This window comes from Oryctolagus cuniculus, chromosome 7 (genome assembly GCF_964237555.1).
Source record: "Oryctolagus cuniculus chromosome 7, mOryCun1.1, whole genome shotgun sequence".
NCBI lineage: Eukaryota > Metazoa > Chordata > Mammalia > Lagomorpha > Leporidae > Oryctolagus > Oryctolagus cuniculus.
The window spans coordinates 6,779,100-6,802,075 of NC_091438.1; the positions used below are offsets into that span (position 1 = coordinate 6,779,100).

Sequence of the window (22,976 nt, forward strand, 5' to 3'; positions counted from 1 at the left end):
AGACAGGCCCCAGCAGCTGCAGGAGGTGGCAGGTGAATGAAGGCTATTGCAGGTGTGGGCACGCACCTCCCTCCAGCTCCTGCACCCCCTGCCGCTGCTCTCAGAATGCCCAGTTTGGCCTTGCCTGGGGCCACCACTCACTGAGAGGACAGAGAAGCAGGACAAGAGCACTCCAGTGACCGGGGGAAGCGGTGAGGCTCAAAGCCCCCAACCCGGACGCTCTGACTGCTGTGGGGGCCAGGACCTCCGGCTGTCACTATGCACAGATGACACTGACCCATACGGAGGCCTGTTCTTTGGTATTCGCCCCTCCCCCACCCCACCCCACCGGCTTCTCACCTTTAGCACTGTCTGGATGCTGCCTCCTGCTCCACCCTTTCCCAGGATGATAGAAGAACCAGGAGAAGGACGGAGGACCAGAACCATCCCCTGGGGCCAGTGTTGTGGCACAAAGGGTCAAGCTGCTGCTTGCACTGCCAATATCCCATAGGGGCACTGGTTCGAGTCCCGGCTGCTCCCCTTACGATCCAGTTCCCTAATGCACCTGAGAAAGTACAAGATGGACCAAGTGCTTGGGCCCCTCGAAGAGGCTCCTCGCTCCTGGCTTTGGCCTGGTCCAGCCCTGGCTTTTATAACCATTTGGGGAGTGCACAAGTGGATAAAGATCTTGCCTTCTCTCTCTGCCTCTCTCTTTCTCTTTCCCCAAACAGTCCCCCTTTCAAATAAATAAAGAAATCTTTTTTTAAAGAAGAAAGGAATCACCTCCCCTAGAGACAGATGCGCCACACCCCCACACAGCAGCATAGAGGAATGGGGGGTGGGGTGAGCCTACACTGAGCCTGGGCACATCAGGCAAGAGGGAGGGAGCCCAGCACAAGCCTTGTGGGAGGGAGGGGAAGTGGCCGGCCTCAGCAGGCGGTCAGTCCTGTGGCAGGAGGAACCCTGATTCTCCCAAGCCAGGCCTTGTGTCCTAGTGGTGACAGCCTCAGCGGTGAGGGCCACAGCCCCCCAGCCAGGCAGACCTTCCAGGCAAGCTCCTGAGGGGCCCTCGTGACTTCACTGCCCAGCCCAGCCCCTCGGTCCAGTGGCCACGGCACCTGGGCCAGATGTGGGTCCTGGCCATTGTGACCTCAGCTGTTCCGTGCACAAAGAGGCGGTCAGCCTGCCCTCACCCGGGCCTGTAAGTTGCATAGGACAGTGGCCTGGCCCGGGGCCCTTGTGGGGAGGTCGGGAAGTTGAAGAACACGCTGGCCTCCTCCATCATGGCGGCCAAGAGGGCAGAATTGAAGAAAACAAGCCCGGTAAAGGAGGACCATGGCTGGGCACTGTGGGGCCTCCTTGCGCTCCCACTGTGCGGCGCTGGGGCGGGGGGATGCAGAGGCTGCTGCCGGGGGCCCTCGGCTTCTCTCCCCTGCTCTGAGCACAGGGTGGCCTCTGCCTGCCGTGGGTGTGGGACTCCCTGGCCTTGGGAAGGGAAGAAAGAGGCCTTGGCCGGCTGCGATCTGGGGACAAGGAGCACTGTCCCGTCCCCCACGCCCGCACCAGGCCCACGTCTAGCCAGCAGCTCGAGGGCTCCGGGCACCCTTCCTAGAGGAATCCGCTCATCAGCTGTTTTACAAATGAGGAAATCCAGGCTCAGCGGGCTAAGTAACTGCCAGGCGGTAAAGGTGGGGCTGAGATGAGAAGCGCGTATTGGCTGTGCACGCAGCCTGGGCTCCTCCTTGACGTGCCATGCACACCCGGGCACCTCCAGCAGGGAGCAGGCCTGTGCTCGCGAGTAGAGGACTCTGGGACGAGCCTGGCACAGTCCTGGGTCACGTGAGCCGGCGCACCTGGCCAGGGCCAGGGTTGGGTGGGGTCCCCCGCAAGGCCCATTGCCGACTCCCCGCTTCTGCCCGACCTGACACGGACCAGCTGAATCCCAGCCTCCTCTCTCCACAGAGCAAGAACTACAAGGCAGTTTGCCTAGAATTGAAACCAGAGCCGACCAAAATAAGAAGCTTTTCTGAGGCCATGCCAGCAGCCAGGCCTGAGATCCGTGGGGAGGTGACTTGGAGTCAGGGGTCATTCGCTGTTCCTGGTGGCCAAGACCTGTCCCAGGTGCTGAGGGACGCAGGGAGAGAGGCCGGCTCTCTTGGCTCTAGTGGCATCTCATGCCAGTAACCGATAAGATACACAACTAGGCCAGGAGAACTGGGTACTGTGGTCTGCCACACGAGAATCCCACTGGGGAGGCGTGGCTGGGTGGCTGAGCGAGGACCTCACCGGATCTGAGAGCTGGCCAGGCCAAGGCCGAGGTGGGACTTCCAGGCAAGGGAAGCAGCAGGCACAGAGGCCCTCGGCAGGCGTGAACCTGGCTCTTCAAGGGGCCGAATGAGCCGAGACCTGCCCGGTGGGAGGGGCAGGATGGGTCCCCCCTGCACAGGCAGGCCCTCAGTCTTCACCTCCACCCCCCAGCCCTTGGGGAGGGATGGCAACTCGGTGCCACCCTCCCGCCTCTATGATCCCAACCCCCCACCTGCAGTCCCCAATATTCTGTGACTCTGTTTCTGTCTGCAGAGGTACGATTACAAAGGAGTGAAGCAGGAGGGGCCGTTTGCCAAGACAGGCGTGACGCGGGAGCTGAAGGTGGGCAAGCGACCCTGGGCGGAGGGGCCGTGGGTCAGGGGATGGCTGATTCCCCAGTGTCGCCACTGCACCACCGCTGTCTCCTTTCCTCTGCCCTCCTCCGTCTATGTCTCGGGGGGTAACTAGGAGTCTGTGGGGGGCTGGTTCCAGGACTGCATGGCTGCAGATGCCAGGTCCCCCACAGAGAACAGCACAGCCTTTGCGTGGGCTCGCCTCCCAGCCCCCCCCACGCTCCCCATCATCTCAGCATTACCCATGATCCCTCATGCAACATCAATGCTACCGCAGTGGCTGTGACACTACATTGTTCAGGGACTAATGACAAGGAAAAAAATCTATGGAAACATACGCATATTTACATATAAAGTATACATAGGATCTTCCAAAGTTTACGGAAAGCATATTTTGAAAAAAGTATGCATTTCAAAAGGTTTTTTTACATAAAAATAAGAACTTATATATATGTATACATATGCAAATATATGTATATACTTTGAGAGTCAGAGACACAGAATTCCTATTTGCTGGCTCACTCAAATGTCCGCAACAGCAGGGGCTGGGCCAGGCGGAAGCCAGGAGCCCAGAGCCCAGTCCGGGTCTCTCACATGGACGGCAGGGACCCAAGCACTCGAGCCATCACCCAAGGCCTCCCAGGGTGCCCATCAGCAGGGAGCTGGAGTCAGCAGCGAGCCAGGGGTGGAACTCCGAGTAGGACACGGGCGTCTGAACCGCTAGGCTGAACGCCAGCCCCCAAACTTAGCTTTTTCTATGAACGGCTGGAGGTGCCCTCGCGTGTGCACGCATTTTCTGAACCATAGGAGAGTAAAGTTTCTTAAAGCAAGGCCATTCTCCCACATCTGCACGACACAACGGTCCACGTCGGGGAACCCACAGCAAGCACCAGGCTGCAGCCCTCAGTCCCCTCTCATCCGCTGAGCCGCTACAGCAAACGCAAGCCTGCCCTGCTCGGCGGGCGCAGGTCCCACGGCGCCTCCCTCGCTCCCTCTCTGCTCTCTCTCCAACCTCTGCTCCGGGGACACCGGCATGTCTGAGGACGCCCCTCCCCCGGGTCTCCCCGATACCTCCTGGGACTAGAGTCTGGCAGGCCTGGCTAGGGCCGGCTGGCGCCCCTTCCCCGCGGTCCCACCCGTCCCCCTCTCCCCAACGCGAGTCTCCCCTGCCCCCACGGGGCAACGGCCCAGCACCTCGTCTTCCGCCCTCACACTCCCCCTTCCCCGTTTACCTCCTCAGAATGAACTCAGGGAGGTGAGGGAAGAACTCAAGGAGAAAATGGAGGAGATAAAACAGGTACCGGGACCGAAAGGGGCCGCGTAGCACTAACTCAGATCAGCGAGGGGCAGCAAAGGCAGGCCGAGGGCCGCCGGCCAGCTCAGCCCCGGGGCCTGGCCGCGGGGGCAGTGACGTCTCCCCCATGGGCCGCGGAGGCCCAGGTCGGGGCGACACAGCGCACGGAGGGGCTGACCTGGACCTTAGGGTATGGACAGACTCGGGTGTCAGGGGCCGAGTCACCTCCGCTGAGCCTTGTGCAGCGCACGAACTCCCCTCCGGTTCTGAGAGGCAATGGCCTGCAGGAGCAACCAAGCCAGCAGGTGTAAATGAAGCCCCCTCGCCTTGCTACATCCGGGCCTGTGCCACGCAGAGGCTGCCGGGAGGCGACCCGGCGGCGCGGCGGTGCATGCGCCCTAGGCCCTCCAGGCCTCCCCGGTTGTGGGGGTGGGGTGGGGGAGAAAGTGGCTGCCCCTGGTCATCCTTAGTCCATTCCAGACGAGCAGCTGAGGGCTTTTGCTTGCAGTATCCCTAAGACGCCACAGTGACTGTCCTTTTGCTCGCAGTATCCCCAAGACGCCACAGTGACTGTCCTGTGCCCTGCTTTCTCCTTAGATAAAGGACATAATGGATAAAGACTTTGATAAACTTCATGAATTCGTGGAAATTATGAAGGTGAGCGTTCACTGCGTGCCTTCCGTGGTAGGCTGGCGTGCTGGAAACCAAGACACCAGACCCGCCCTCCCGGTGCGCACACTCGCGTGGGAGCCCCACGTGGCCAGGAGCAGCCCGAAGCTAACAGTCGACTGTCTGTTAATTGCGAATTTAGAGTCGCGCGCGAGCCGTGGGCGCGCATTGCAGCCGCCGGAGATGCTTAGAGAGAAATGAGTCTTAGGTTTAGCCTGCAGGAGCAGCGCAGCGTAAGCCTAACCGAATCTTCTGAGAGTCCCTTTAACTGGGGAAAAATCACCAAAAACAATCACAGAATAATCTAGATTCTAAAACTGTGGCTCAAAGACCACCCAGAGTCACCCAGAACGCTAAGAGAAAGTCAGCAGCACCCAGACGCATGGTCAGATGGGGCTTAAGGCCTCGTAGTGTGGTCAGGTTCCCCAGCGAAAGTTTGAGAACCAGTGATGCAGACACAGCATCAGGCAAAAGCGACTACACCTGCAAATTTTTCAAGAGCTGTAAGGGGGCACTAGACTTACCAGGCATTAAAATCCGTAATGAAGTCATGGCCGCCAAGCCCAGGGCCCGGGGATAAACAGACAAGTGAAGGAAGTGGGATGACCCTCCGCAGCCCCTCTGCCACCTGTGAGGGTTTGATCAATCCATGTACCCAGACTCCTGCCCGCAGAGAAGGAACAAGAATCTCCAGGGAGGGGCAGAGATTCTGAAACTCCCTGAGGATTCTGGTGTTGCCCTTGGGTAGAGACCAGGCCCTGCACACTGCAGAAGAGTGACTGCCCCTGCTGCGTGTTGGAGTCACTCCGAGTGATTTGACCTCCTGCACCCAGGCTGCACCCCATAACAGTTACGTCAGAAACTTTCGAGATGAGGTCCGGGCACCAGTAGTTTTTAAAGGTTTTCCAGGCAAGGTGGAGACTCATAGACCTATACAATTTGAAATATAATAAAGGAGATTTTAAAAGATTTTTTTATTTGAGAGAGTTACAGACAGAGAGAGACAAAGAAAAAGATCTTCTATCCACTGGTTCACTCCCCAAATGGCTGCAACAGCCAGAGCTGGGCCTATCCAAAGCCAGGAGCCAGGGCTTCTTTCAGGTCTCCCACACGGTTGCAGGGGTCCAAGCAGTTGGGCCATCTTCTACTGCTTTCCCAGGCCATAGCAGAGAGCTGGATCAGAAGTGGAGCAGGCAGGACACGCACGAACTGGCGTCCATGTGGGATGCCAGAGCTGCAGGCAGAGGCTTAGCCTGCTACACCACAGTGCTGGCCCAGATAAAGGAGAGGAGAAGGATTACATAATAATATAAGAATATCGCTTGACTACATGATGAAAAAACTGTTAACACTGCCAACTAAAATAGTCTATAAAGTGAATTTAAATACTGAAAACTAACTAAATCAACAAGCAAATACATAACTGGATGTTCTGAATACAAATACAAAGGAAATATTGACATTTTAAAAAAGATTTATTTCTTTATTTGAAAGGCAGAGTGACAGAGAGAGAGGGGCAGACAGAGATCATCCGCTGCTGGTTCACTCCCCAAATTCTTGCAAAAGCCAGGGGTGGGCCAGATTGAAGCCAAGAGCCACGAACTCCATCTGGGTCTTCCTGTGGGGAGCAGGGGCCCAAGGACTTGGCCATCTTCCCTTGCTTTCCCAGGCACATTAGCAGGGAGCTGGATGGGACAAGCACCGTAGCCAGGACTTGAACTCAGCACTGTGATATGAGGTACAGACATCCCAAGCAGCAGCTTAACAAACTGGACCACAAGACCCCCCCAACTATATAAAATTTTTAAGACATTATGAACTCCCCCCCCAAAAAAAAAAGAAATTATGACAGAAAAGCGCCATAGGCAGAATTACAAAACAAACACCAGTTTGGGGGAAATATTTGTGCCCCAAGTATGATAGGCATAGACAAAAGGTTTTTATGATAGGCATAGATGAAAGGTTTTTATCCATAACACACAGTGTTCACACAAATGAACAAGATTCAGACAGGAAAACAGACAAGGGCATGAACAAACAGCCCACGGAACAGGGTATAACTAAACAGATTTGAAAGTTTCTACCTCATGGACAATCCAATGCATGTAAATGAGTAATAGATCATTGTTGCGTTGAAATAAGCAAATATTTAATTTATGACACTTGGAGAACAGGGAATGCTATTCTGAACAGAGTGCAAATCTGTACAAAACTGGGATGCCACTAGACAACTGGTGTGAAACATATCCTAGATTCCTCAGTTACCAAGTCCACTTCCCAGAATTCAAGCTAGGAGAAAGGAGCTTCATCCGGGTATCCCATGTAAGTGCAGGGGTCCAAGGACTTGAGCCATCATCCACCACTCTCTCAGGCACACCAGCAGGGAGCTGGATTGGAAGTGGAGCAGCTGGGACTTGAACTGGCGCCCATACGGGATGCAGGCGCTGCAGGCGGCAGCTTTACCCACTACGCTACAGCACCAGCTCCTAGGTTGTTGTTGTTGTTGTTGTTGTTGTTGTTTTTAACGAATAAGTAAATGCATAGAAAAAAAGACTCGAGAAAAATATACCAAAAGGGTTGGTAGCAGTAGCAGTTATTTCTGGGTGAGACGGTTAATTTTTTCATATTCTTACGTATCACCTAAACTTTCTCCAGAGGGCTTGCATTATTCTGTGTTAAAATGCAAACAGCATAGGGGTTTTGTCAGAGGTAGCTCTGGGTCTGGAGAGGAACAAAGGAGGCTATTTCAGGCCAGGGACAGCAGAGCCCAGCAGAAAGCAGGATGGATGTGTTGTGTTTTGTAGTCAGCAGGGAGATCAGCCGTGGAGTGGGACCGCTTGGGGAACTGTGAGGAACACAACTGAATGGGCACAAAGGCAGCGGGGAAGGCAGGCGAGCTGAGGCTCGGTTCTGTAGAGGAAGAGGCCCCTGGAGACCCTGCATCCAAAAACAGGCTGCGAGCAGCCCTTGCGAAAGCGCGCTGGGCAGCTGTTAGCCAGGGAGCAGGTGAGCACCGCCTGGCAGTGAGGAAACCACACAGGAGGCTGAGCGCTCTCAAGGTGAAAAGAGCCAAAGCAGGTGCGGGCAAAGGAGGGCAGACGCCCTGGAAGGACAGCAGCTGTCCTCGGCGAGGGGCTGAGTATGGACTGCAGGCAGCCTCCGTGAGACGCCACGTTCCAGTGTGGATGATTGCCCAAAGGCGTGCCGACGACCAGGAGCGCTGGGAAACGGAGCTGGCTCCGAAGGGAGGCTGAGCCGGAGTGACAGTGAGATGTGTGAGGAGATGGGCATGTTGACCTTGATGTTTTCAGCCCAGGAGACATTTTGACTTCAAGGTTATTTTGATTCTATGAATACAGCTATTTTTATTCAAACTGTGTACTGGGCAGGCACTGAGGCAGAGCAGGTTACGCTGCCACGTGGGATACCCACCAGAGTCCCACCTCCACGTCCCATCCAGCTCCCTGCGAATGCACCTGGGAGGCAGAGAACAATGGTCCAAGTACCTGGGCCCCTGCCATCCACTGGGAGGCCTGAATGGAGTTCCTGCTCCTGGCTTTGGCCTGGCCTAGGCATTTGGGAAATGAACTCACTCTCTTTCTCCATCACTCAAACAAATAAATAGAAATTTTTAAAAAATTTTGTGTACTAGCTTTTTTTTTTTTTTTTTTTTTTTAATTTGAGAGGTAGAGTTATAGACAGTGAGAGGGAGAGACAGAGAGAAAGGTCTTCCTTCCGTTGGTTCACTCCCCTAATGGCCACAATGGCCAGAACTGTGCCGATCTGAAGCCAGGAGCCAGGTGCTTCTTCCCGGTCTCCCATGCGGTGCAGGGGCCCAAGCACTTGGGAGGATTAACTTGCGCCATGGCGCCGGCCCCAATACTAACATTTAAAAATGCTTTTTAAGAAGATATTTTCCTAAACCATTTCTAATCATACAGGATAATTCCTTGATCAGATTTCTATAGCAGATCAATTAAACTGTTAACAAATTTTTAACTTTTTTTTAAGGTTTATTTATTTATTTGAAAGGCAGAGTCACAGAGAGACAGAGGGAGATCTTCCATCTGCTGTTGAGCCAGGCACTCCACCTGGGTTTCCTACATGGTGACAGAGACCCAGGCACTTGGGCCATCTTCCTCTGCTTTCCCAGGGGCATTAGCAGGGAGCTGGATCAGAAGCAGAGCATCTAGGACTCAAAGCTGCACTCTGATATGGGATGCCAGCATTGCAAATGGCAGCCTAACCTGTTGCCCCAGAAACCGGCCCCACCTCTTTCCTTTTTTATAAAAATTTTCATTGGAGTAAATTGTTTTCATTTCTACCCTGCAATGATTCGTTCAGATCTTTTCTGTTCCATAATAAGAAGGGTGAGTGACAGCTTGTGCTGTCCTAGAATTTTTTTTTTTCATGCTTGCTATTTCTATACAATTTTCCTAGGTCAAATTTTAGAGATCTAAATTTTGCCAAGAAGATTTTATGAATCTTTCAGTTCTTAGTGTATGGTCAATGTCGTGTGCCGCTTGAGCTACTGTTGGTTCTGTTCTGTGTTGACCATTTCTGACAGGCATTGGGAGCCATCACAGACATAGGGCCTGGGTAGTTGGCAGGGGTCAAAATCCTGGGGTCAGAGTGTCATTGGGGTTACAAGATGTGTTTTCATGGTTCTGCCATTTTGTAGGCCTCTAATCAAGGAAATTTGTGGGTTTCATCCCACATGTGATGTCTAGCAGAACAGGCCCTGGCTTCTGACACCTGGACCCTTTGGGCAAGACACCAAATAACTGCCTGTGTTTTGGTCTCATCACGGACTGGGGGAAGGGGAGGGGAGAATGGGTACGTGTTACGGATGCCCCACTAGCCACCTCACCCTAGCCGAGCGAGGATTCTAGGGAAGTGAGACGCAGAGTGGTTTGCAGAGAGAGGTGAGAGAAAGGAGTTTCAAGAGCCCTTCGAAGGGTGGGCATTTGATGCAGCAGATGAGATGCCGCTTGGGATGCCCACATTCCATACGAGAGTGCCTGGGTTCAAGTCCTGACTCCGCTTCTGATTCCAGCTTCCTGCTAATGTTCACCCTGGGAGGCAGCAGGTGATGGCTCAAGTACGTGGGTCCCTGCTGCCCATGTGGGAGACCCAGATTGCATTCTGGGCTTCTGCCTGGCCCAGCACGGGCTGTTGCAGTCCTTTGGGGATGGAACCAGCAGTTGGAAGATCTCTCTCTCTCAGCAGTTGGATGCTCTCTCTTTCTCCCTTGTCTCTTGGCCTTTCAAGTGCATAAATATATAAATAAAAACTTTAAAAGCTGTTCAGCAGGAAGATTCTAGTTTCAAACTGTCTCTTGAAGGAGATGCAGAAAGATATGGATGAGAAGATGGACATTTTGATAAACATCCAGAAGAACAACAAGCTGTGAGTGTCTCCCCCCACCCCCGGCACTCCCACCCCCCCCTCCCCAGAAGCCCCCAGGGTTCACAGGATGCCTGGGCTCTTCACGGAGCTGTCCTGGCTCCTCCTGCCCCTGTGGCTTGGAGTCAAGGTCTCCCTCGGCCACCGTAGTGCATGTAGAAATGGTCTTCCCCACTCTCTGCCCCTCCCCGGCCCCCCAGTCCCCTTCGACGAGGACTTAAGGAGCAGCAAGACCCCGGGCTGGTGGGAAAGAGTGACGCAGACCCCCAGCTCCGGCTCAAGAAACCCGAAGGAGCCGATGGAACATCGCTGGCTCTCCACAAGACCACAGCACCCCAGAAGCCAAAGAAGGACCTGCTGACTTCCCTCCACCAGTGTAGGAGCTGCTGTGTAAGTGGAGCCCCGCCCAGCCCCAGCCCCGCGCTCCGCCCGTCTCCCGGTCCCTCCCGGCTGCCCAGAGCTCTCACTGTCAAGGGCTGCCGTCGCTGCTGCTGGCCCCCGGATGCCGCCCCACCTCCCCACCCACCACCCCCAGCCTGGAGCCCTCTCTTACCTGCCTTGCCTTCCAGGCCTGTGGCTCTTCCTAAGCCATGACCATGTAGGACTTGACCCTGGCCGTGCCCGCTCCCAAGCCCCAGAGTTATCCGTCCTCTCGTATGGCAAGGCCTGATGAGGTGCCCAGCAGGCTGGCCATCTCGGACCAGGGGAAAAACGATTTTTCTTCCTTCTGCCATTTCTGTCCTCTGCAGGAGGGATGTCTGTTGTGTGCCCTAAAGACCAACCACAATCAGGGGTAGGTAGATCCAGCCGAGAAGTGCTGGGCCTCAACCTCAACCGGGTGCCTTGTGACCCCAGTGGGAGTGTTACTGCCCTCCGCCTCCCCCGCCCCGTGGGTGTGCAGGGCCTAGCACCGTGTGCGTCAGCAGAGGCCTCGGCGTCAGGAAGGAGCCTAAGGCTGCTGCCCGGGGTGGGGGCCCCGGCGGCGGCAGGGCGGGGGCACCACCACCACTGACCCGACCTTGACCTCAGCCTCCCGCCTTTCTCCCCACCTACCAGAAAACATCCACACCAGGCCTGGGCACCTTTTTCACCCTTGGCATCTGGAGCTGCCTTCTGATTTACCTGTACCTCAGCCTCAGCGAGACGGAGCAGGTGCTTCCGACCTAGTGCAGCCGCAGGACCTCCCAGCAGCTCCGTCCATCCTCCCCGCTCCTTGAGCTGCACAGAGAGAGGGTTTGCTGCCCTCTCCAGTTCCAGCCCCGCCCAGGCCTCCACCCCAGATTAAAGGTCTTCACAGAAAGCCGAGAAGGACCTCACTGTTTGCAATGCCAGCCCAAAACGCGGGGGTGCAGACTTGAGCTTTTTGGGTTCTAACTCAGCGTGTTCAGACCCTTACCCCGCTTGCTGATTCCCGATGGATTCGTGGGAAATTCCACAGCAAGCCACCTAGAAGCCGCCTCCTCCACTACACCTCCCTCCATCCTGCCTGCTTCTATAAAGGTCCCAGTCCCAGCACAGGGAAGCCCCCTGGAGATGTTACATGATCATTGGTGTGTGTGGTCTTGGGCGAGACCCCCCCACTGCCCTGCCCACCTGCTCCCTGGGCCATCAGCCCCTGCACTGCACGTGGGATGAGGTGAGAGACTCCCACTGCCCTGCCCACCCGCTCTCTGTGCCATCAGCCCCTACAGGACACGTGGGGCGGACCAGGCAGCATTGCGGTGCCGGGAACCCTCTGGCCTTGGAGCTGAGCAGCGCTGCCCAGCCTGCGGTCTGATGACCAAGCACAACCCAGGCTGCTGCTGCTCATGGGAGCTCGGTGGTCATCTTGGGCCCTGGGGACGCCCCCTCTCCTCAGCTCTGAAAGATTTCTTCTCCCTCTCTCTTTCCCAGAAGGAAAAACATAGAGGCGTTAGGTCTTTTTTGAGAGTCCTTTTGTTTCATGACCTTGCCAGCTGTGGCCTGGTTCTCGGGCTTCCGTTTGCTGGAGGAGGCACGCGTGGGATCCTGTATTTTCTTTCCCATCAGCCCTTTCCTGTTTCCTGTTTGTTTAATTGGCTGCTTCTAATGGCAAGTGGTGAAGCTCTTAATGGTTACATAGTAATGAGCCATACATTTGGCGCTTCATACACATATTTTAAAAACAAACCAAAGCACAGTGTAAGTCTTGCCTTCAAGAAATGTAGGGCTTTAAGGAGAGATGATAAACATGCACGTAAAAATTGGGGCCTGGGGCTGGCGCTGTGGCAGAGTGGGTAAAGCCGCTGCCTGCAGTGCCAGCATCCCATATGGGCACTGGTTCATGTCCTGGCTGCTCCACTTCTGGTCCAGCTCTCTGCTGTAGCCTGGGAAAGCAATGGAAGATTGCCCAAGTCCTTGGGCCCCTGCACCCACATGGGAGACCTAGAAGAAGCTCCTGGCTCCTGGCTTCGGATTGGCGCAGCTCCAGCCTTTGTGGCCAACTGAGGAGTGAACCAGCGGATGGAAGACCTCTCCCTCTCTCTTTCTGTGCCTCTCCTCTCTCTCTGTGTGACTCTGACTTTCAAATAAATAAATCTTAAAAAAAAAAAAAATTGGGGGCCTTGGGCTGGTTCCGTGGTATACTGAGCTAAGCCTCCGCCTGCAGCACCGGCATTCCTTATGGGCGCCAGTTCAAGTCCTGGCTGCTCCTCTGATCCAGCTCTCTGTGATTGCCTGGGAAAGCAGTAGAAGATGGCCCAAGTCCTTGGGCCCCTGCACCCACGAGGGAGACCTAGAAGAAGCTCCTGGCTCCTTGCTTCGATCAGCTCAGCTCCGGCCGTTGCGGCCATCTGGGGAGTGAACCAGCAGGTGAAAGACCTCTCTCTCCCTTTCTCTGTAACTCTACCTTTCAAATAATCTTAAAAAAAAAAAAATCGGGGTCATATAGAAGTAAGGACAGGGATCACGAGCACTGATGAGAGCAGGCGTGGATCAGGAGCTGGAACACCAGAAAGGTGGACAAAGACTGTGTTAGTTTCTTGTTGCTGCTGTAACAGATTGCCACAAATGTAGCAGCTCCAGACAACCCCACATGGATCCAGAGTGGGCCTCTGGGGGCTGAAACTGGTGTGGTTCTGGCTGCAGCCTTGCAGAGGCTCTGGAGGGGAATCTGACTTGGCTTTCCCAGCTGCCCCTGCTACTGGGCTCTTGGCCTGCCACCCCCCCCCCCAGCTTCAAAGCCAGCCACGGCCCACTGCGCCCATCGCACGCTGCCGCATCACTCGCCCAGTGGCTCTTCTGCCTCCTATTACAGGGCCCTTCTGATTATTCTGTGTTCACCTGGATAGTCCAGAATATTTTCAAGTTACTCATCAGCCACCTTGCTGCCCCCTGCCATGGACGTTGCCCATTCACAGATGTAGGGAGTTAGAGCAGAGACATCTGGGGGTCCCTGCCGCTGACCACCAAGTCTCCAAACCCCTGGGAACGCTGCTCCGCTCCGTCCCGGGCTGGGGGTAGAGCTGGTTCTAAACCAGCCTCACAGATTCTTGGATGCTCCCTCATTCCGTCTCTGTCTCTCTCTCACTGTCTATAACTCTACCTTGTCAAATAAATTAATAATAAATAAATAAACAAGTGACCAAGTTTTGAGTAGCTTGTTATATAACACTGGACAGTGCCTATTTCCTATCCATTTTTTAAAAAGACTTTAAAGACCAAGGCACACAGTGTATGGTTATGCAGGTGTGTGCAGCTTGGTGAATTCTCTATGGCACACATCACTAACATCACTGCCGAATGCTGCCTGTGCTTCTTCCCCATCCACGCCAGCTACCCACCCAGATGACCGCAGTTCCAGTCTCTACGTATCACTTTGCCTGTTTTTGACCTTGACATAAATGGAAACACACAGTTATATTTTTTGCTCAAAATTATGTCTGTGCAATTCATGTAAATCATGTGTCTATAGCAAGAGTTCATTACTTTTTAATTCCTACCAAGTTTCCGTTTTATGAATATACCAAAATCTACATCTCCATCAGCCTGTTGGTGGTCCAGATTGATTGTTTTTGTTTTGTTTTGTTTTTACAGGCAGAGTTGGACAGTGAGAGAGAGAGAGAGAAGGGTCTTTTCCGTTGGTTCACCCCAAAATGGCCGCCACGGCCGGTGCTGCGCTGATCCGAAGCCCAGAGCCAGGTGCCTCCTCCTGGTCTCCCATGCAGGTGCAGGGCCCAAGCACCTGGGCCATCCTCCACTGCCCTCTCGGGCCACAGCAGAGAGCTGGACTGGAAGAGGAGCAACTGGGACAGAATCCAGTGCCCCAACCGGGACTAGAACCCGGGGTGCCGATGCCACAGGTGGAGGATTAGCCTGGTGAGCCGTGGCACCGGCCAGATTGATTGTTTTTTATTTACTTGAAAGGCAGAGAGGGAGGAGGAGGAGGAGGAGAGAGAAGGAGGGAGGGAGGGAGGGAGAGTGTCTTCCATCCACTGGTTCACTCCCCAGACGGCCACAAAGACCAGAGCTGAGCCAGTCTGGAGCCAGGAGCTTCTTCCAGGTCTCCCACATGGATGCAGGGGCCCAAGCACTTGGGCCATCTTCCACTGCTTTCCCAGGCACATCATCAGGGAACTGGATCAGAAGTGGAGCGGCTGGAACTCAACTGGTGCCCATATGGGATCCCAGCACTGTGGGCGGCAGCTTAACCTGTACGCCAGAACACCAGCCCCAGAGGGATTTTTAAAATAAAGTAGAAGCAGTTTTCCCAGCTGCCCTCTGTCCACTCTGCCCTGTCTTGACACACTCCCTGGCCCGCAGTGCCCCGCACTTTCCTCTGCTTCCTCTTCACGGAGGAGCGAGGAGCGTGGGAAAGCTCTGCCCAGCCTCCCAGCCCTCACCTGCTGCATCCTGCACAGCCGCCCCGCCCACTGGCCTGCTCCTCTTCCGAAGCCACACCCCCTCCCTTTGGCCCTCCTCACTGAGTGCCTCCTGTGGCTAATTCTCCAGGGGTTCCCTCCGCCTCTCCTCTCCGGTGAGTAAGAGTGTGGGCTCTCTAACAGAGTACCAGGAGCTGTGGTTTAGAAACAACAGGAATTTCTTTTTCCCTGTTCTGAGGCTGAAAGCACCTGCAGATCTGGAGCCAGTGAGGGCCCGGTTCTCGGTTCCTGGTGGCACCCTTCGCACTGCACCCTCTCGTGACCGAAGGAGGGGCAAGGAGCCTCTCGGGCCTCTGCAGACACTAAGCCTCGTCTCCCCGTGCACCACCGCCTGACAGCATCCCCTGGTGGTGGTGGTGGGGTCAACACCTGCATTTGGATGAACATGGTCTGCTTGCATCCTTAGCGTGGACGACCTTTAGTCTTTGCTAGGTGTCCCTTTTTTTTTTTATGATTTATTTATTTATTTAAAAGTCACGTGGGTGCAGGCGCCCAAGGACTTGGACCATCTTCTTCTGCTTTCCCAGGCCATAGCTGAGAGCTGGACCAGAAGTGGAGCAGCCGGGTCTCAAATCGGGACCCACATGGGACGCCAGCACTGCAGCCGGCGGCCTCACCCGCTATGCCACAGCGCCGGCCCCTCGGTGTCCCTTTTGTATGTCCTTGTTTTCCAGGGAACTTCTTGGTTTCCTTCTTGGAGGTTGGGTGCAGAAGTCGAGTCTGTCTGGCCTGGCTCTGCAGCTCCAGAATGAGCAAACAGGCAGCTCCGTGAGCAACTCCTTAGCATTCCGTAGGCACCGATCTTTGAGCATCGGATCAAATCCCAAGTAACACAGGCCCTTCTGAAGACAACTGCCCCCACCTAGAGTAGTTAAAGAGGGAAAGAAAACAGCCTGAAACAAAGGGAAAGGTCGCGTGCCCATCAGCCGAACCCCGGGTCCTGTCCTTGGCTCAGCAACAGCCACCCCACCCCCTCCACTCCCAGCAATTAGGTGTCCGTCATCGTAAGCTGGTGAATTATAAAACACCTCCTGTCTCCAGCATTCAGCCCCCAGCCTGGTGGTCCCAGCAGAGAGGCTGGTTGAGAGGAGAATGCTGTCAACTTTGCCCTCAAAGAATGAACTTGAACAGTGCTCTCAGGTCCGGGGCTCTGGCAGGTGACCCCGGGCGTGTACCCGAGCCCTGACCTCTCACCCAAGCCAAGGTCCATCTGTCTCTGTGGGGACCGCACACAACCACAAAGCAGCTTCCCTCCCATGCACACAGCTGCCTTGTCTGCCCGACCTCCTGACAGGGTCCCGGCCCTCGCTCAGCTCTCCGATGGCCGGAGCGAGGGCGGCACTGTCATCCCCCCATCTTCTGCCTGTCCTCCTGGTGCCCCGGACGCCATGCCCGGAAGGACACGTGCAGTTGTATAGAGAGCTCGAGCCCCCTCCCTACACAGCCCAGCCCTGCAAGCCTCTCTCAGAGCTCCCTGGGCTATCTGGAGCGTTTCTGAGAGTCCGAGAACAGTGCCTGCTCCTGGCTGGCAGCGGACCCTTCTTTCCTCCTTCTCTCTGTAGCACATCCCCCCGGGGTGTACCTTTGAGGGCTCTCAGGGACTTTCCAGAAGAGAACTGAGCCGCCTGGGGGCCACGGCTGCACGGCATCCACTGGCTGCCCCCACACCTGCCACATGAAGACAACCCCATTCCCGACATGGGTACAATGTTGTCAGTCCGGTGTGACACTTTCTCTCACCCTCCCTTGGCAAATGAGCTACCAAGTCCCTTGGGATTTTTTTTTTTTTTTGACAGGCAGAGTGGACAGTGAGAGAGAGACAGACAGACAGAAAGGTCTTCCTTTGCCGTTGGTTCACCCTCCAATGGCTGCTGCGGCTGGCGCGCTGCAGCCGGTGCATCGCGCTGATCCGAAGGCAGGAACCAGGTGCTTCTCCTGGTATCCCATGGGGTGCAGGGCCCAAGCACCTGGGCCATCCTCCACTGCACTCCCTGGCCACAGCAGAGAGCTGACCTGGAAGAGGGGCAACCGAGACAGAATCCGGCGCCCAGACCTGGACTAGAACCCGGTGTGCCGGCGCCACAAGGCGGAGGATTAGCCTAGTGAGCCGCAGCGCCGGCCCTTGGGATCTTACGAACATTCTAGACATCTGTTCCTGCATCTCCCGCTGCCCTGCACACGCTCAGACAAGCACTTGGCTTCTTCTTCCTGAATGGCCCACGGCACTCCCAAGGTGCTGCCGGGACTGTAGTGGTTCCCACCACCCAGAGTCTGTGTGTGTGTCTGCTTCCACCCCTCCCCCCTCACTGGCTCTCCTTGCCAACTCACCCCTGGCTTCGACTCTCCCAGCACTCATCAGGCCCAGGCGTTCTCCAGCCTGCTAACCGGCCGTCCCGGACCCTGCATTTCTGACCTCTGCTCTCCCACTTGTGGCTGTGAGTCCTACATTCCAGGGTGCCAAACGTGCCCTCTCCCTCCCCACGGCCCTGCCTGTGCCCACCTGCGTCTATCGCCTCCAGCGTCCCTGCTGGACTGCCTCTGCCTGCCTCCGCACACCTCTCCCGGGGCTCACCAACGAGGCCACGTGGCCACTCGGAGACCTTTCGCTACCCTGGCTCTATCCAGCCAGCATCTGTCCTTACTCCCCGCCGATGGCGAGTGTCTGCAGGCAGGGCTGACAGCTTCACCCTCATCCTCAACGTGGAGGTCAGAACCCCGTAACTGGCAGGTGCCCAGGAAACGCTGACCCGCTGAGCCTTCTCTGCCTCACCGGAGGGGGTCACGTCAGCCCTGTTGCCCTCCCCCCTGCACTCCTGGAACCTCTGGCCTTGGCTGTGTCATGCGTCCAAAGGGTCCCAAGGTGCCAGCAGGGGTCTCCTGTCACACGAATTGCTGTAGAACTGAGCAGCCCCTGGGGAGGACCCAAGAAACCTCTCTGGCTTCCCACCCCGGCGGGACAGCAGGGTGTGCCGAGGGGACAGGCCCGAGAGCTGTCATGTGGACCCCAGGGGAGGGGCCCACAGGGAGCCCAGGGCAGCACTGCTGCTGGCAGCGCGAGGAGCCAGCTTTGCTGATGCACTTGCACTTTTTCCCTAGGTCTCAATGTCACTGTGTCTGGACGAGAGTGACACCGACTCCCACAAACGCTGTTCTGTGCTGTGTGCAGGGCCTCCTAGGGGCATCTCAACTTCTCTGTGCCGCATGGCCTGGTCCCCCAGGACATGTCTGGGACCCTGTTGGTTGGACCAAAGTGGTTCCCAGCTGGTTCCCAGTGGTTCCCCTGGTGCATTTCTTTCCCCGACCCTGGAAATTTGGAGTTGGAATGTGGTGAGGCTCAGTTCACCGCCAGTACTGAGCACTTGTAACTGGGGTCCCAGGAGCCATCTGAAAAATGTTGGCACAGAAGCAGGCACGGCTGGAAGAGAGAACTGACCTGCAGAGAGAGGAAGCATGACACGGAGGAGCTGGGAGAAGCAGAGCCCCAGGCGGAACTGGAGGGGCCTCCAAGAGCCCCTTCCCAGGGGCGGGCACTTGGTGCAGCAGCTGAGACACAGTGTGGGATGCCTGCGAGTGCCCAGGTTCAAGTCCCAGCTCCACTTCCCATTCCAGATTCCTGTAAATGCAGACCCTGGGAGGCGGTGAATAATGGCTCAAGCGGTTGGGTCCCTGCCACCCACATGGGAGACCTGGATGGGGTTCTGGGTTCTTGGCTGCAGTTCTGATCCAGAATCAGGTTCTGGGGGCATTTGGGGAGTGAATCAGCAGATGAGAAATCTCTCTCCCTCCCCTCCTCTCCCTCTCTCTCTCTCCTCTTCGTCTGTCAAATAAAAAAATTAATTTTTTAAAAAGATTCCCTTTGTCCGTGAGTCCCCTGAGCCCTTGGGCCACACAACCCGTTTCTGTTGGAGTGGAGTGGGTTTCTGGGCCTTCCTGGGGCCGTGTGGTCAGAGCAGCCCCCGGCGATGGTCCACCCCAGCCTCTTCCGACTACTGAGGAGTAGTGCCGTGCCCTCAGCCCCACCAGCAGCTTGTGACAAAGCCGGGCCCCGGAGTTGCCCATCTTGGCACTTAGTGCCCTGTGCTCCATGGCCTCTGGGGCCAGCGGCACCTCCGGGGGCGACAGGCGAGGCGGAGGCGCCTGGGCCTAGGCAAGCCTGGTGCAGGTCCTGGCCCCTCCCTGGCCCCTGGGGAGGGCCATACCATGTGAACAGGGCTTTCCGGAGGCTTCAACGAGGGTGTACACGTTCATAAAAAACGAAGTGATGATGTCACTACACTAATGATGTCATTACAGTGATGATGTCAGAATTGCTTTCCTTGATTCAGTCTCCTGACACCTTGACACTCTGGGCACAGCCAGGCCTGTGATGAAGTGAGTTTTAATCTCCTTTAATGTTAAAAATAAACAAACGAGGTATGGCTGTTTTGAGAGGAGTGTCAGGGAATGCAACCTTAGGAAGGCGTGAGTGTTGGCGCGGAGGTGGCCACAGTCCCTGTAACAGGTCTCTGAGCTGCCCACAGGTGACAATGAGTGAAATGCGTGGCTCACCCTGGCCCGGCCTGGGGATAACAGGTGCTGTGGCCCCAGGCCCTGAAGCCTCAGGCCCTTCCTGACTCATGCAGGCACACAGGAGGGAGAGGCATTTGGGGCAGTGAGGGAGGAGGGCCGGGCTGGCAGGAGGCCAGACGGCCACCTGTGACTGCCGTGGGCCCTGGCACAGTGCTCACTTACAGCGTCCCTTTCCCAAGCCCCAGGCCCCGGGACAGCTCAGGTGGGGCAGGAGGGGCTCAGACTCCAAGCACCACCAGCTGCGGCCCTGACCAACCCCTCTTAGCTGCAGCAGGTCCGCCTGCCCTGTGCTCCCACGTAAGGGGCTTCTCACCACCTCCCCAACCCTCTCCGCAGTCTCCCGCACCTTCGATCAATGTGACCTTGGGCGTTTCTGCCTACGGCAAAACACAAAGCAATCTTAGTCCCCAGGACCGAGCCCACCCCTCCCCCACTGTAGGGGACCCTGCAGGTGGAGCAGGGGGCGCGGCAGGAAATGGAGCAGCGCTTGGTGGTGGTGACCCTTTGCCACTGATGTCCTGGCAGCTTCACTGATGAACTCTACCAAACATTTCAGAAAGACTGTGGCGCAGCAGGTTAACGCCCTGGCCTGAAGCACCGGCATCCCATATGAGCGCTGGTTCAAGACCCAGCTCTCTGCTGTGGCCTGGGAAAGCAGTGGAGGATGGCCCAAGTCCTTGGGCCCCTGCACCTGCGTGGGAGACCCAGAAGAAGCTCCTGGCTCCTGGCTTCAGATCAGCGAAGCTCTGGCCATTGCGTCCATCTGGGGAGTGAACCAGCAGACGGAAGACCTCTCTCTCTCTCTCTGTTTCTGCCTCTCTCTGTAACTCTGTTTCAAATAAATAAAATCTTTAAAAAATTAAAAATTAAAAAACAAAGTTTCTGTTAATGTGTCTGGGAAGGCAGCCAATGATGGCCCAAGAGCCTGGGGCCCTGCCACCCATGTAAGAGACTCAGTGCTTATGCACCTGCCACCCATGTTGAGTTCCTGGCTCCTGGGCCCAGACTTAGCTGTTGCAGCCATTTGTGGAGTAGACCAGCTGATAGAAGATCTCTCTCTCTCTTTCTTCCTCCCCCTCTCTCTTTAGCTCTGCCTTTCAAATAAATGAATGAATAATTTTAAAAAAATAACAGATGCCAGCTAGGCTGCTCCTGTCCCACATCACAGTGTGTGGGGTCAACACCCAGCTCCGGCTCCTGACTCCAGCTTCCTGCTAGTGCAGACCCTGGAGGCAGCAGTGATGGCTCACGGAACTGAGCCACCCACACACAGGCCGCCTGGATCACCTTTCTTTCTTTCTTTCTTTCTTTTTTTTTTTTTTTTTTTTTTTTGACAGGCAGAGTGGTCAGTGAGAGAGAGAGACAGAGAGAAAGGTCTTCCTTTGCCGTTGGTTCACCCTCCAATGGCCGCCGCGGCTGGCGCGCTGCAGCCGGTGCACCGCACTGATCCGATGGCAGGAGCCAGGTACTTATCCTGGTCTCCCATGGGGTGCAGGGCCCAAGTACTTGGGCCATCCTCCACTGCACTCCCTGGCCACAGCAGAGAGCTGACCTGGAAGAGGGGCAACCGGGACAGAATCTGGTGCCCCGACCGGGACTAGAACCCGGTGTGCCAGCGCCACAAGGTGGAGGATTAGCCTAGTGAGCCGCGGCGCCGGCCTGGATCACCTTTCTGGTTCCCAGCTGAAGCACTTTGGGAGTGAACCAGCAGATGGGAACTCTGCCTCTTTCATTCTCTTTTCTCTCTGACTCTCAAATAAATAAATACAATTTTCTTAAAGTCTACAGGAGGGGCTGGCACTATGCCACAGTAGGTTAGGCATCTGCCTGTGGTGCCAGCCAGCCCATATGGGCACCAGTTCAAGTCCTGGCTGCTCCACTTCCCATCCAGCTCCCTGTTATGGCCTGGGAAAGCAGTGGGAGATGGCCCAAGTGCTTGGGCCCCTGCACCCGCATGGGAGACCCGGAAGAAACTCCTGGCTCCTGGCTTCAGATCGGCTCAGCTCTGGCCATTGCAGCCATTTGGGGAGTGAACCAGCGGATGGAAGACCTTGCTCTCTCTGTAACTCTGTCTGTCAAATAAATGAAAATAAATCATTAAAAAAATAATGCATGGTAATTTTGAGACTACTGGAATATTTGGACACTACGAAATATCATTCATTTGTTATGTAATAGAAAGGAATTCAAGTGACTCAGTAAATCTTTACGGATGAAATAGTATGGCATCTGGGATTTGCCTCAAAATAGTAGAAGATGGGTTAACGTGACGGTGTGGAGATGGGGATGGCTCGGCACCGCTGGGGTTGAGGTGCGCAGGTGCACGGCAGCTCAGAACACCACTCTGTGTGCTTTTGTGTAGGCTCCAAAGTCTCCAAAGTGAACAAAGCTAACACAATGTGCCGGGGTACATCACAATGTTTTGTGGGGAAAATGGAACGCAAAGACTCTTTGATACAAAAACAATTTTTTGAAATCCATGTCAAGTTTTTTCCTCACACACATTTTCAAGAACTTTCGAAGCCCTTTGGCATGCATGGATTTCAAGTTGTTCACCAAAACAAAGTCTTTTAGTCCCATTTCCCGGACTTTTCTGAAGCATCCTCGTGTGTGTGTGTGTACAGAACAGAAACACATGGCATGTAACGCATTGATGACGTCAGAGAAACAAATGAGCACATGCATAAAATGGAAGCGTGCAGGGGGCCACGCTGTGCCAGAACACAAAGATCATCTTTCTCATTCCATCTCAACCCACTCTCCCATAACTGGGTTTTATGTAATGAACAGGCTGCCTCCCAGAGGTGTTTGGTTTTGAAATGATTTGTTAAAATCCTTCAGTTATTTGCAAGGCAGAGAGAGAGAGAGAGAGAAGGTGCTTCCATCTACTGGTTCACTCCCCAAATGCCTACAGCAGCCAGGGCTGGGCCAGGCCACAGCCAGGAGCCAGGAACTCCATCTGGGTCTCCCCCATGGTGACAAGGACCCAACTGTTTGAGTCATCAAACCAGCAGACCAGATCCCAGGGACCAAGACGAGGTGTGGGCCAACCCAAGTGGTTTCTTGACCCATTCACCAAAGACACCCCCCAGAGGGGTCTCAACTCACTGTCCAGAGATTGAAGAAACTTCAAAGCGACTCCAACCCATGGCGAAGAGTTGGATACAGAAGTCACTGTGGACGATTTCAGGTTGGAAAGGAGCAAGTCAGAGCTCACACCACGAGCTCACCGACTCAAGGCCAGAGCCAGGCTGCGGAGGCGCCGGAGGCTGAACGGGACGTGCAGAGGGCCTGCCGCGCGCGCTCCTGGTGCTTGGTGCTGGCTGCATGCTAGAATCACTGGGTAGCTCTGAAGATAGGGCTGCCAGGCCTGCCCTAGGTCCACCCCACCAAGACCTCTGGGGCCTGGGACTTCTGTGGTTCCAAGTTCCCCCAGGTGACTGCAACGGGCAGCCAAGGTGGAGACACACGAGGCCAGGGTGGGCGGGCCAGGTTGGGATT

At 55.5% G+C, this 22,976-nt stretch overlaps 2 protein-coding genes across 28 annotated transcripts in view; one reads left to right on the forward strand and one right to left on the reverse strand.

Moving 5' to 3' along the window:
• Nucleotides 1-4,273, reverse strand: part of CLEC20A (C-type lectin domain containing 20A) — an 82,798-nt gene extending 78,525 nt beyond the window's left edge. For 10 of the 22 annotated variants that reach the window (XM_051857008.2, XM_070077176.1, XM_051857006.2 and 7 more), the window contains exon 1: nt 340-2,445. The gene's annotated coding sequence lies outside the window, so the exon portion shown is untranslated. Of the gene's footprint in view, nt 1-339; nt 2,446-4,111 lie in introns of those variants that run through there. The other 12 variants (XM_051857014.2, XM_070077182.1, XM_070077181.1 and 9 more) reach the window with 7 other exon arrangements.
• Nucleotides 1,078-11,308, forward strand: TEX35 (testis expressed 35). Of its 6 annotated transcripts, XM_008263812.4 has the most exons (9): nt 1,162-1,301; nt 1,942-2,100; nt 2,560-2,628; nt 3,880-3,936; nt 4,531-4,590; nt 9,947-10,011; nt 10,209-10,398; nt 10,758-10,801; nt 11,065-11,308. In XM_008263812.4, the coding sequence occupies exons 1-9, from the start codon at nt 1,263-1,265 to the stop codon at nt 11,123-11,125; spliced, it is 744 nt and encodes a 247-aa protein (XP_008262034.4). In that variant the 5' UTR covers nt 1,162-1,262; the 3' UTR covers nt 11,126-11,308. The 6 variants fall into 6 exon arrangements, with proteins under 6 accessions (XP_051712992.2, XP_051712991.2, XP_051712990.2 ...); XM_051857032.2 differs by lacking the exon at nt 10,758-10,801 and having other exon boundaries at nt 1,078-1,180; XM_051857031.2 differs by lacking the exon at nt 10,758-10,801 and having other exon boundaries at nt 1,079-1,180; nt 1,942-2,046.
• Nucleotides 11,309-22,976: the final 11,668 nt, after the last annotated feature.